The following is a 13,723-nucleotide window of genomic DNA, read 5'->3' on the forward strand; positions in this document are numbered from 1 at the left end:
ATTAAAGATAATTCTAGGGTTGCTACTGATGCACATTTTAAAATAGTCATATGAATGTTTTGTTGGATGTTTGATGATGCATCACTGACATGTTCTTTGTCTGGTTGTAATACAATCACCTGCTCACTTCTGCATTTGATCCTGTTTGTCTGTGTCCAGCATAAAAAGAGGATCTTCTGTGCTTTTATTTAACGTAAAGCTATCCATTCACTTGTCTGCCATTGTGCAGCCCCTACAATGCTGCCTCCAGAGTGTGGCATTCAGGCTTCCATCCACATTCTCTTCTTTCATCATAGCTGTAGAAGCCTGAGTGTTGCTACTGTCAGCTCTTGTCCTCAGGCTTTCACCATCATCTCTTTTGTGCTTCCTCGTCTCAGTGCTTGAACTCCAACCAGTAATGTCCCCAAAATTGAGCCAGGTTTTATTATTCGGGTTGTCTGACATGCATTGCCTTGCTAAAGTGTTACAAGCCCTTGAACTTTTTCACATTTTGTTGAGTTGCAGAAATAAACTTCAGTGTATTTTATTGGAAGTAATTTTTATGTGACAGGCAAACCAAAAATGGGACCTTGGGAAAATTATGCATAGTTTTTCACATTTGTGACAAATAGAAAATACTCAAAATGGGTGGCATGCATTAACTTTGATGCCCCTAAATCTGAAGTTCTCCTTCCATATCGAATGAGTTTGACTCATAGTGGACCATTATTTTTCTGTTTAACTTGAATCCAAATTATTTTTATTTTTTTGGGTAGAGTATATTTAAATTATTTGACAGAAAATTAAGCTTGCAGATATGGTCTCAAGTACTTTTTAAAACATGTTGTGTTTCACAGAATGACTGTTCACAGCACAAACGGTGGTTCAAGTCAGACACCACAGAATAGCTGATTTTTCTGTGCGAACTGTGACATCACCCATGGGTAACAGCTGGAGAAACAAGTGAACTGGAGACGACAAACGACAATTGCACCAACTTAATTTCTCCAATACCTCATTAGGTATCAGTTGAAAGGTTTTAAATTAAATTAAATTAGTGAAAGATTGAGTTTTTGTAACTATTTCTCAAGAAACTCAAGTTGGCTTCAATCAGAGAAATAACTGGAACAATTCCACCTCATTTTTCTTAACGTAAGCAGGTATAACTTGCTGTAGCTTAAAAACTGCAGTACATAAACTCTTCAAACATGGACTAGATTGTTCTACTAGCGGAGTCTTTCAGAGTCGGTTTCGGGGCCATCAGATTCTACAATTGGAAGTCAACTTCAGCTTCATCTGTTTTTATTCACCTCATTGCATGTTACCATGTCATAGAATCCTCCATCTTGCTAGTCGGCTCTCAAACGAACCAGTTCTAGAAGGAGAGTATCTGAGATACTTTAGGTTTTGGATATTGTTTTATAAACTAATGCTGCTTTACAATTCTCCACAACTTTCTTTATAAACTGTCTGTTGTGGTCTTTGATTTAGATTTATTTATTTTTAAAAATCCTTGAAATGATTGAATGATCAATAATTTTTCTTCCACTAAGCAACTGTGCTCTGCTTTATGTTGATCAGTCCTGTAAAAGTTCAATAACATCCATTAAATTTGTAACTGATCAAAATATAACTGAAAAGTTAAGCGGTATAAATACTTTTAAGAAGCACTCACATTCATGTGTGAATATCCAGAGGAGCTTTGGAACACAGTCAACAAGTTGTGATATGCAGCCTAACACAGCTGCAGAGCTTTGTAAACTCAGTTGCATATTTGCATGAGCCCTGCAGTAAAACAACTCTCCAAAGATTGAAAGCGATTGCTAATCTCATTCTGCATTGAGAGTTTCAAATAAACTGCATGCAGGGCCCACATTTTCTTACAGCAGTAATGACTCACAGCACCAAATGCAATCATTTGACACTGTCATGTTTGTGTAACCATTGTTCTTGGGAACAAAGGGAGCTTTGGCACAAGGATTTGGATTTAACATGATTTTTTTTTTTTTTTTTTTTTTTTTTTTAGTTTTTATGCCATTTGTTGACAGATTTAGTATAAGACATTTTAAATCTGGTTTTCATTTGCACAGATTTAAAATGCTAAATATCAGATTCACTTCTCACTTGTATCTAGGGTCAGACATGTTACTTTTGTGCATTTCTGGCCTTGTGTGCTGCATGACTGAAATCTGAAAAGCTTTCACCTCATCTCTTTGAAGTGAGAAGCTGGATTACTCTAGCTTTATTTCATAGGTTGTGTGCTCTATTGTCTATACTGCATCTGAGTGACTGCATGCGGGTGTGTGTGTGTGTGTGGTGCACACACATGCACACCGTATTTCCGTATTTCTCGTACAATGCTCTCCAGAGAAATACGATCAGAGCTCAGAGTTTTCATCAGGCCTGCGTTCACTGTTTTCTTGCCCGGGTGCTCATCCCTGTCACTCACTTCACCTCTCAATTACTATGTTTGTGCTCACAGCAGCGTGACATTACAGCCAGGCTTCAATTTGCTCAGTGACAGATGACACAAAAGGCATGTTTGCTGGTCTGACATTTGACAGGTCTTGACACTTGGGCCTGGGAGTTATAATTACGGTAATGAAATAGAAAAGGGGGGGAAAAAAAAAAAGAGTTTATTTACTTATGTACTTTCAATTTCCATTCTGCTACTACCTATAAACTAAAAACTCTCCTCCTTTGATGTTGTACCCGGAAAATAGCTGGTGGGTAGGTTTTCTATATTTTATGCTAATAACCACCAACTTTGATATGCATTTGTCATATCAGATATTTTTTCAGTTTTCCTTTTATGTTTTACACACTTTTTATTAACTTTACCCACATTTCACTATTGATTGTTCTTGCATGTTTTAGCCTTGGGTATCTCGCTGTCTGCATTTGAAGGGCTGCCCCTTGCCATATTAGCAAAACCTCCAACTGTGCATTAATGACCATGAGAAAATGTTTTTTCCCTCCTCTGTGGTGTGTATATCTATGCTGGAAAGCCCATAAGCCATTACTGAACACCCATCAAAGCAAATTGACAAAATATAGGAATAAACTCTGTCAGTGGTAAGAAAATGCAAATAAATACTTTATAGCGTTTTTTAAGTTAATCATTGAAAGCAGGACTGCATTCATGAAAGTGCCAAGATTTAAATTGCACCCAAATAACTTTCAATGTGCTGTCTTGGTAATTGTGTAGTGCGTAGTTATGCGATTTGTCACAGGATTTAGCTAGATATGCACAGCTTGAATTCTGAGCCTCTCATCACAATGCACAGCAGTAAATCAGCTGTTGAAAATGTCCAGTATTTTTATCGCTGTAAGGAGGAAACTGTGTGGAAGTAGTGGGCTTCAATCAAAGATGTTCATCTTAAAAACGGCATAGCTCCAATCAGCTCCTAGTGAGGGTAAAGCTTTTCTCTAAACCATGAGTGCATGATGTGTGACACTTCTCTGCTTGAAACAATATAATATGTGCAGTCTCATCATTATATGAAATGTAGTGTTTTGTAAGGAACCTGTAACTACAGCTAATCCAGATTAAATTTTTTCCCTCAAATTCTTCTTGTATGTGTTTGCAATTAAATCCTTCATAAAGGAATCAAATGTGCTCTTAATCTTATTTAATTTCAAAATGTTTTGTACCCCTTAAACTTTATAGTGTTCTGTCAGTCAATGAAGGCTGTGTTACTTGGAGTTTAGAGGTACAGAAAGTGCATGTTCAAATTCAGGAGCTGCGTCCTTTAAAGGCAGCATTTAAAGGCCGATTATGTCACAGCGACGCGACAAAGGTTGTCCGAATTTGAAGGCTGCTGCAAATTGCGTCCTCCTTTTTCCAGGATTTTGCAGGATGGATCTGGTGTATTCATAGAAGTTCACCCTACCCCCAGATTCAGTGAGTAGGGTGTGCTGCTTTTTGTTCTTGAAACAATGGTGAAGTTGTTTTAGTAGACTTTTGTCATTTGCATTAACATTCTTTTATATAGTTATGTGAAAATGTATATAATTAATTAATTAAATTATTTAAAAATGATTAAATAAATAATAAGAAAGCTCACCAGGTCTTCAAACTCAAACTGAACTTTATCAGTTCATGTTTAGTGCCATCATGGTTGCTTGGTGACAGGACATACACTGACTTAGCCATTGCAACACATGTCAGTGTTTTTATCTAAAACTGTGATATTTTAGCTCTGGTTGTATGTTTTGGGACAATCCTGACAGATGTGATCTGCATTTAGGACCATTCATCTTCATATCAACTTTTGACCAGCTTTTCTGTCCCTCTAAAAGAAAAACATCCCGTCAGCCTGATACTGCCACCATCATGTTTCACTGTGGGTCTCCAGTAGATGTTCATAGCCGAGCATATTGTTTGGAAACCCAATTTTAATCTTCTTTACTGTGTTCCTTGGTCTTCATGACATTGTTTGTTCTCTAACAAACCTCTGAGGCCTTCACAGAACTAATTACACACATATGGATTATGTTAGTTGATTAGCTAACTTCTGGAGGCACTTAGTTTATTTAAACATATTAAAATAAAGAGGACTGGACACAAAAGCACACCACACTTTTCAGATTCCTATTTATGCAAAATTGAGAAAAACATGTTCTCAGTCTCTTGATTTGAAATTGCAGCACAACACATTTAGGTTTGTTGTTTTGAATGTGAGAACAAATACTTTTCTAATGCAATTCATTTCCAGGGATTTGTGAAAACATGTTGGGATGCTTATGGAAGCACAGTAACAATGCTGGGCTGCAGTGCTACTGTGGCTTGTTTCAAGTTTTATGTGTGTTTTATGGTGTGTCATTGTTAGGATGAACACTCTGGGTAATAAGCTCCTTTGTGATCCTTCAGCACTTCCGCTCTGCACCAAGACATTAAAACCAGCCCACAGGAGAATTATGGCATATACCCTTATGCCTCTCATGGATCAGACTTGAGGGTAGTGGACAAAATAATTGATTTGTCACAGTTGAAGCAAAACATTTTTTTTACTACTTACTTTTCTCAGATCCACATTTCTCTCTAGGGCAGTCTCTTCATAGATTTTCAAGCCTTGGGTGCATTTGAGGATGTACGTTAATTGTCAAGTTTAATTCAAAACTCCAACAAGTTATAAGCCAAAAGATTTTGTCAAACCTATTTGACAATTTATTTATTTTTTTTTAGGGATTTTATTCAGAGATGTTCACACAAGTCCAAGTAAAGTCTTTAATTACTGAAATATACTTTTTCACATTGGATGCATGCCATCTATTTTTGCTTTAAACACCAAATTGTCGTAGGCTATAAATTAAAATCCTTTTCCTGAAGCATAATTTCATACATGGACAGTTGACGCATCTATATTTCTTTTTACTTGTTTGAATTTAATATGCAATAAATTGATACATTTGAAAATCAGTAAGAAATATAATCACATAAAACATATTGGTGGCATTCATGTTCAAATAATGAATATTTTTAAAATAGGCTAAACAGGTTAATGTTTCTGACTGAGTCAAACTTTCTTTCATTTCTTTTATTTTGAAGGAACCAGAATGATTGAAAGTCAGACTATAAGATGTATGTTAACTTTGTTTGTACTGAAGTTATACAAATTCATTTTAGCATTGTTTATTTTTAGAAGACAGAGGTGATGACATTTATACAACAAACACAGCAAAGATGTTAGCTGCCATTATGTTTTTGAAAGAATTGAAATGTATGCAATTGAATCTGTCTATATGATCTAACTGAGTTAACCGTATACTTCTGTAAAGAATATAGCATTTTGTAAAGTGCTGTGGGGAATCAACTCTATATAAACGTAACTGAAATCCAATTCACTTTATTGTCCCATATTGGGGAAATTCAGCTGTAACAACTGCAAAAAGTAACTGTGAATCTAAATACCTTACTGTCCTCATAGATAAATGTATATAACAAAATTAAGAATATACTGTAACATAAGGGAAGGATTACATGATAACATACAGTGCAGTTACTAAAAATTGCATACTCTGATCCAAAGGAGAGTAGCATAACTATAAAAAAAATACAAAATGTGCATTTAAAAACAGACTATTTGAATATATAAAAAGAAACTGCAAACATTGATGTGAAAATACCAGCAGAAATGTTATTTGAAACCAGGAAAACTGCAAATAAGAGCAGGGATGTAAACACTTACTGAGTTTGTTGGCAACACTGACGGTTATAGAGTCCGACAGCAGCTGGGAGGAAGGATCTCTGATAATGCTCATTTGTTCACTTAGGATGCAATATATGACTATATCCACATCTGTCAGAACTGTGGGCTTTGACTGGAAAGAGACATTTAGAACCAGTGTTCTGACTCTCAGTGCTACCTCGTCAGATTTTCCTACCTTAGCATGGATAGATAGCTAAGTCTGTCAATGCTATGCGTCCAAAACTGCTATCATCATGCTTACAAACAGAAAACTATAGCTGTTTGTGTTAACATTAAATACATTGGATAACATTATTTGAGTCACGGGACTGAAGTGGAAGCTTAGGAGCATATCATTGGAACAATTTATATACACAACAAAACCACAAGAAGATCACTTCTTTCATCTGAATATCCTACACGTTTAAAATGAAAAGCTTTAGATGTATCCACTAATCCTTTTACTAGAATATCCTACCTGTGAAAAAATATTTTAAATACAAAGGTGTTTGTAAGAATAAAACAATATCAGACAGAAACACGTTTTTATTGGAATTAAATTAAATATAGACAACTGATCACCTCAACTCTTTTTTGCGCATAAATACGTTGTATGTCTCTTATCAGATGCAGCATAGCCACAATGTGTCCACCGGATTGTGCCGGTTACTGTGCTCCTGAAATGATGGGATATGATTAATATTACATGGCTATTACACAGCTTCAATCCCACATAGTATCTCTACCAACATCTATTTAGAAAAATTTAATAATATAAAAAGAGTGTAACTAAACTAAAATATTTTAAAATATAGGGACAAAATAGCCCACAAAACAACGTACTTTGTCCTGATTTACTACCAATCAATGACTTGTTTACAGTAGTAACGACTTTGCAAACGGCAAACTAAAGCCATTTATTAAAATATTTGGAAGCTGCTTGTCATGTAAACAAAAAACATCAAGTAATACAGCAACTTAATGAAAGCCAGGTATAAAATAAATCAAATAATCTCTGATGAAATGATACTTCCACAGATAGAACGTATTTATAAGAAATGTGCTGAGTAAGCAGTATGTGTTGTAGCATCGATGTGCGCATGTGCATTACCACAAGGTAGGACGGATTTATGGGTAGCACAGATAAACAGAACATGGGTTCTAATGAGGAAAATTTAAAAACCAAAGTATAGTGTTGATGGGATTTAGGGGAAGAGAAGAATAGAGGAGATTTATAGTCATGTCTTTAAACAGTAAATATTGATTTACATGAGAGAATGAGGCCAAGACCTCAAGTCTTTAGAGCACAAGTCCAAGTCAAATTTGAAACTCTGTCTGGTTTGATGCAATATAGTCCAAGATGAAACTCCAGTTTTACTTCAGGATAAAGTTCTCCATAACAAATCTTGTGCAACTTAGAAAAATTGAAGAACAAAGTTGATTTATAAGCTAAAATTTGTTGCAAAGTCTTAATTAATCTGTTAAAGATAACAGCTGCCTGAAACCTCTGATCCAAATAATCAGACAGCTGCTAAGCCTCATCCCCAGTGAAGATCTGCCATGTCTGGAGTGTAGCTATTTTAACTTATTGCTTGGTTGGGGAATATGGTTTGGTGAGGGGAAACACCTGCTTTCTTAGGTTGTAGTGATTGAGGACTCGGAAATTTAGTCTAACTCATAATAGCTTTGTTTTTATAAATTAAACATTTCTTTACTTACAAATTATCAAACCCATTGCAATACCAGACAAATATAACCTGAAACAAAAATCACATTTTTTGAAAGACTTTAAGTTTTGCACCATATGTAGCCGGAAGCACACCATTCGCCCAGAAACATGGGCCTTTGTGTTCTATCGCTCTATTTTCCCCTTAAACTCTCCATTTGGGGATACTTTCTCTCACTGTGGTTAAAATACTTTTATAAACATTTCCAGACTAATAGATGAGAGTGAATTTCCTTAGATTAGGATATGATGCCCTGCTTACTTTATGTTCTCAGAAAGGTTCTATTGAAGTGATTTCTGGCAGTTCTCTGACCTGGGAAGGGAACTGTAACCAAAAACAACATTGGCATGCACAGACGATTTATAATTTGAGAAGAGAGCACAATTATATGATTAGACAGTCATTTGGTTAGCTATCTTCCTTTTAAAGGATTTCATAATTTAAAAGCTGCCTTTGTATGATCTGATACATTTAAGTGTGATTACAAAGGTAAAAACTAGAGAAACTTTTAAGGGGGGAAATACTTTGTCACAGCACTGTGTGAAGGATGATTTCCTGAATACACCAGTATAATTATGTTTGGTATGAGCACCCTGATCAGTGTTAATAAATTCTTACCGGAGTTTGTCAGACTTGCGTTAAGATGGTGAGCTGGAGTGCTCGTCTAGTCTACTGGCATCGCTAGAAGCTCAAATCACGGCATTTCAGTTACACCAGCAGAATAGTCCTAATATATCGAGACTTTTTATGTTGCCTGTGAGGGTATAATTAATAAAAGAGCATTAATCATTTTGCAGGCTGAACATGGAGGGCTCATTCCTCCAGTTTGCCCCTTGACAAATGTCCTGCAGGCTCACTACTCATGCAACCCGCCGCCCCCCCTCTGTGTGCCTGCAATGTACTCACCCCGCCACATTCTGCCTCCTTTATTGAATGCCAATTAAGCAGATAAATTAGCAGGGTTCAAAGATTAATTAAAAAACCTGCTGGTTTCCCTGGGTGATGAAAAAGTTTCGGCTGCATTTTTTTTTTCTCCCCCTCTTCCAGTTCCACAAGAGATGTTAATGGTTTTCTTTTTAGCTCAGAGGGTATTTACTGAAGGAAATGTAGTTAAAGGAATTTAGGTCACAGTGCCTGTGGTTGGGATTCCTGTCCATGCCTCGCAGACAAATGAGGCTGAACAACTTCAATCTGATTACTTGTTGTAAGATAATAAAACCTATGTATAACGCACTGCTTTTACTTGGTGATGCATCTAATTTACAAGGTGAATTAGACATCTCATCAGATGTAGAGAAATCGTACAAGCTGTAATAGTTAAAGATTTTTTCCTTTCTGCCCACTAGAGGGCAGCATGCCTCCACATCTTTGTGGAATCCCCACTGGAGGATGTTGTTTTCCTCTCTGTTCATTCTAGCCATCTCTTTGTGAGAGAGTGCTTCTGATAAACATTCTCCTCCATTCTAATCATCATGTCATTCCCTAGCTTTTAGTGCTCTGTCCGGCCTTCACTCTATCCTCTGATGTCTCTCACATGAAAGAACTCTTTGTGATGCCGAATTAAAGTAGCATGAAGATAATACTCCCAATAACACGTAGATACTGCCTATCCAGCCTATCAGCTCTGATTGTATGGCCTCAATAGAAGCCATGTTGTTTGATTTTTGTTCTTCTGTTCAGAGTTGGGTTGCCGTGTGTGTGTGTGTGTGTGTGTGTGCGTGTGTGTGTGTTTTTTTTCTTTCTTTTTTTATTGCTGCTGCCTTTTTCTACTTTTATTTCAAGGACTAATTATTCCTGCCATTATACTCTCCTGCCACAACCTGCGACTTCAACAAAGAAACACGGTTGGGAATTAATTTAAGCATGGGACAAGATCTGATATAAATGGGTACTAGTGGAAATGGAAAAATAATTGTTTCTGCGCCTGAAAGGTTTCTACTTTCTGATGAACCTATTATACTGTAAATGATCCAGTTCAGAGTTCAAGGTTTTCAGATGCAGAAATGTTCATAATTTTTTGGTTATGTGTTTATTGGGATCAACTACAGCTGCATATAATTTCTTCACATTTTTAATATTTTTTTTGCCGTGCTAATTAATGTTGTACGATACAAAAAAATTCTAGCAAATGCTACAATCGAGGGAACATTGATGTTTGTGCCCTTTTAAATGCAACTTTGAAAAAGTTTGGAGAGTTTAATCAGCTTCACTTCTCTGTTTTATTTTAGGAGGACATGAACCTCAATGAGGATCGTAAAGCCCCTCTGCGTGGGAAGGAACTGAGCATCAAACGTGAGATGGTGGTCCAGTACATCTCGGCCACTGCCAAATCTGTAAGTGTCACAATAAATAAGTGTTTTAAAAGTGTGTTGCATTTGTGAAAACAAGAGATCAAATAACCTGAGGCTCCGTTTCATACTCTGCTTTGTCATCCCTTATTGCACACTCACCACTCCACCACCTTTCCTCACTCTTCATGCTTGAGGCCCACCACTTTGATTGCAGTTTTGATCGACTTATTTGTCTTTGATTTATTTTTTCTTGTTTGCTCCTCGTATCTACAGGAACATCTCAATAATGTTATTGTAAACTTGATTTAATTTCCATCATGTGATTAAAAAAAAGTGAAACTCATGGGTTTATTTCACACCAAGTGATTTATTTTAATGGTGGATTTGTTATTTTTGTTGATTAAGGGCATAGCTCATAAAAGCCCAAAAATATAGCTTGTCAGAAAATAATGTAGCTGGGTGCTCACATGAAAAAACTACTTGTTATGATGAATTAAGATGAAAATAATACTCCCAATGACACATAGCTATACCAGATACTGGTGTCCAAACAGGATTGCTACAACTGAAAAATTGAGTGGAAGGAAAAGGTGCAACAAGCCCTACAGCTTATAGCAGAATATTTAGCAAAACGCTATTAAAGCAACCTGGGCTTTTTAAAAACTAAGCAAAGCTACACACTAAGTGACTCTGCACCATACAGCATTTATGGAGTAATTCATGCAAAGGAGAACTGATTGCATAAATTATGCAGTACATGAATATACTTTTTAGGCTGACATGTTTGTATTAGATATCCATTCAGGAGGTATCGCATAACCTAATTGTCTGAGGTTCGTTTTTTAATATAAATTCTGGTAATAAACAAATTTTTTGATACTATTCATATTAATTGAGATGCACCTGAAGCTAGGAGCTGCTTACCTACCTGATGTCTGGTGGATGGTTCATGTGGGTTCAGTCTTACTTTTCTTTTGTCCATTTATGGTGGTGGTGATGTCTAACCTTTGACCAGCTACGTTATAACTGAAAATAGAAATAAACTGAGTTGTAAGATATTGTTCACAAAAAATTATAAAGAGTTCAGATATTTGTTGAACTGGATGTCTGACAGGAAATAAACATGTGGGTGTCATGCTTTTCTAAAGTGCTTTGTGACGGAAAGCTGACTAGGGTCAGGTCTTTGTTCAAACCCAGACCACTTTGAAGATGCCCTAAGCTTGCACGGGCATGTTCTTTGACCGTCTTGTTAGCAGTGCAGACAAAATTAACAGATTTTGTGAATTTTGTTTGCATCACTCTCAATTTTATTTGCCCCCATTCTTTTCATTTTAAGTGGTGCTTGTTAGACCAAGAAATGGACTTGAAGTCTGACATACAGCTTTGACCATGGATTGATGGAGATGAAGTAAACTATCACAATTTCTCAAGTTAACGCCAACAGATATGGTATAGGAGTGCAGCTAAAACCTTTTTTTTTTTTTTTTTCTTCTCCTCCCATTTACTCACCTTACTGCCACTGTACACATACCATGCTAGGCTAAATTGTCTTAGGTATGTGGCTTCAATATTTATTAGCAGCTTATTAATATTTTAGATGTGTAACAGTATGATTAGCAATTTTTACAACTTTTTTATGTGGCAGTATATTGAGATGACGTCTTTCCTAGAGATTTTGGAGAACCTTACTGAGGTGATATTCATAGCACTTCTGAAGAGAAGAAGTGTTTTCTTTCTTCATTGTTTCTTGAACCTGGTAGCTCTGCCTTGACATCATCATTTATTACCTTGCTCATTGTTATGGTAATTAACTGGCATTATTGATAATGATGATTATCCGAGATGATTGAATTCCTCACAGGGCCCATTATGCTTTGTGAGCAGAGATATTTTATTCAAATGAATAACATAATCTGTGTAGTGAAAGGACAGAGGACAAAATGTGATGTCTGTCTGCACCCTGCTATCACATTTAATAGGGCTGATGGAGGAAAAGGGGAGGGGGAACTCAGTGTCAGGAATGAAATAGCTGTTCATGCAGGCTCATGCAAATGTGCAGTTACAGTACAGCACTACTGTAGATCCCCAACAATGCGTGATATCTTCTAACCACTGGAGGTTACATCAATTTGATTGTTTAGGTGGGCTTTTCAAATAGTTTTAGGAATATTTTATCATAGCATCCAGCATTAGACTGAGGATTTCTATAGAACAATTTTCAACAGTTATAACAGTTTGCAATTACAAAAACCTGCAGCAATTACTGTAAAAATGTAACAATTGTAACAACTTGTAGCATATTGCTAGACTTGTTTGTGAAAAATGTTTAGGTTGTGTTAAATTGTAAGCAAATCTCCATCTTTTATCTAATTCTTAACAAATTACAAAACCATAATCACACGGCTTAGAGTTCTGATCAGCATCACATATTACATTGTTGAATTAATGATCCTTTGGAAACTTGGAACAATTGGAAAAAGTAATTGCATTTCAGCAGTTTAGTTATGTGTAGCTGGTAAGCTTGCATTATGGGCTAAATATAAAATGTTGCACAAAGACTATATTGGTGGTTTGGCTTTTAACATTCTGGGCTTTTTTCTATCTTTCTGTGGGGTTTTCAGTTTGGCTGTGTTGTCTCTACTGTCCGTCATTTCTGAAAGGCTTACTTTGTTGTTGTTGTTTTTTTTTTTACATCTTCATTGTTTTATTGCATTTATTATGATTTAACACACTTGCGGGTTTGGATAGTGGTAACATTTTGATATATGTTTCTCTTGACTTTAAGCAGGCAGAATCCTCAAGTCATTCAAAGCACAAAATTGAAATAATTAAATATTAGTGAATCACTGCAGATGTTAGTCTCTCCAACATGCTTTCTGACCAAAAACCAACATCTAACTAAAGGAAACTGGTGAAGGTCCACTGATGATTTAAATAAAGGCCAGTCTTAAAATTCGCCCTACAGCAGCTGAAGTGGCTGACATCACTAAAAGTTGTATACATGAAATGAGCCAAACAAACATATATTTTTTTAAAGACCAAAATCAGTCTTTTGTTTCAAATGTAAGGCCAAGTCTTCATGTTCCTCTTACCTGAAGAACACCAAATCATACAATGGACAGAGAGCCATCCAGCAGTGGCATGAAAGGCTTTGATAAATGCTTTGTTGTAAAACCTTGGTCATTGCTGTTGATTTAGATGTTGTAATAAACAATTTACCTGATCTGAAACTGTGCTTTGTGAAAACAGCATAATGAGCCCTTCTGCTGCTGGAATTGCTCAGAAACTATTTCAGCAACAAAATAGCAACGTGGAGGATTTAATTTGGTTTCTAAATTATCTGAATCTCAAATTAGTGAAACATCTGTAAGATGCCAGTTTACAACATTTGCAAAATCAGTACTTAGTTGTTGATGCCAGATCTATGCTGCTCAATACCTCTTTGGTTTATTGTTGCCTTTATGGCAAAAGAAAACTTAATATGTGAAAGATTTTCATATGTTCTAGGTGACTGGTGTATCTCTATCACTGATGC

At 36.1% G+C, this 13,723-nt stretch overlaps 1 protein-coding gene across 9 annotated transcripts in view; it reads left to right on the forward strand.

The window, feature by feature from the left end:
• The window catches only part of diaph2 (diaphanous-related formin 2), a 439,308-nt gene that overhangs the window by 23,711 nt on the left and 401,874 nt on the right, over positions 1-13,723 (forward strand). For all 9 annotated transcript variants that reach the window (XM_044127178.1, XM_044127182.1, XM_044127181.1 and 6 more), the window contains one exon: positions 10,126-10,230. In XM_044127178.1, the coding sequence (XP_043983113.1) occupies positions 10,126-10,230 (105 nt within the window). The remainder of the gene's footprint in view (positions 1-10,125; positions 10,231-13,723) is intronic.

This window comes from Gambusia affinis, linkage group LG09 (assembly GCF_019740435.1).
Source record: "Gambusia affinis linkage group LG09, SWU_Gaff_1.0, whole genome shotgun sequence".
Lineage (NCBI taxonomy): Eukaryota > Metazoa > Chordata > Actinopteri > Cyprinodontiformes > Poeciliidae > Gambusia > Gambusia affinis.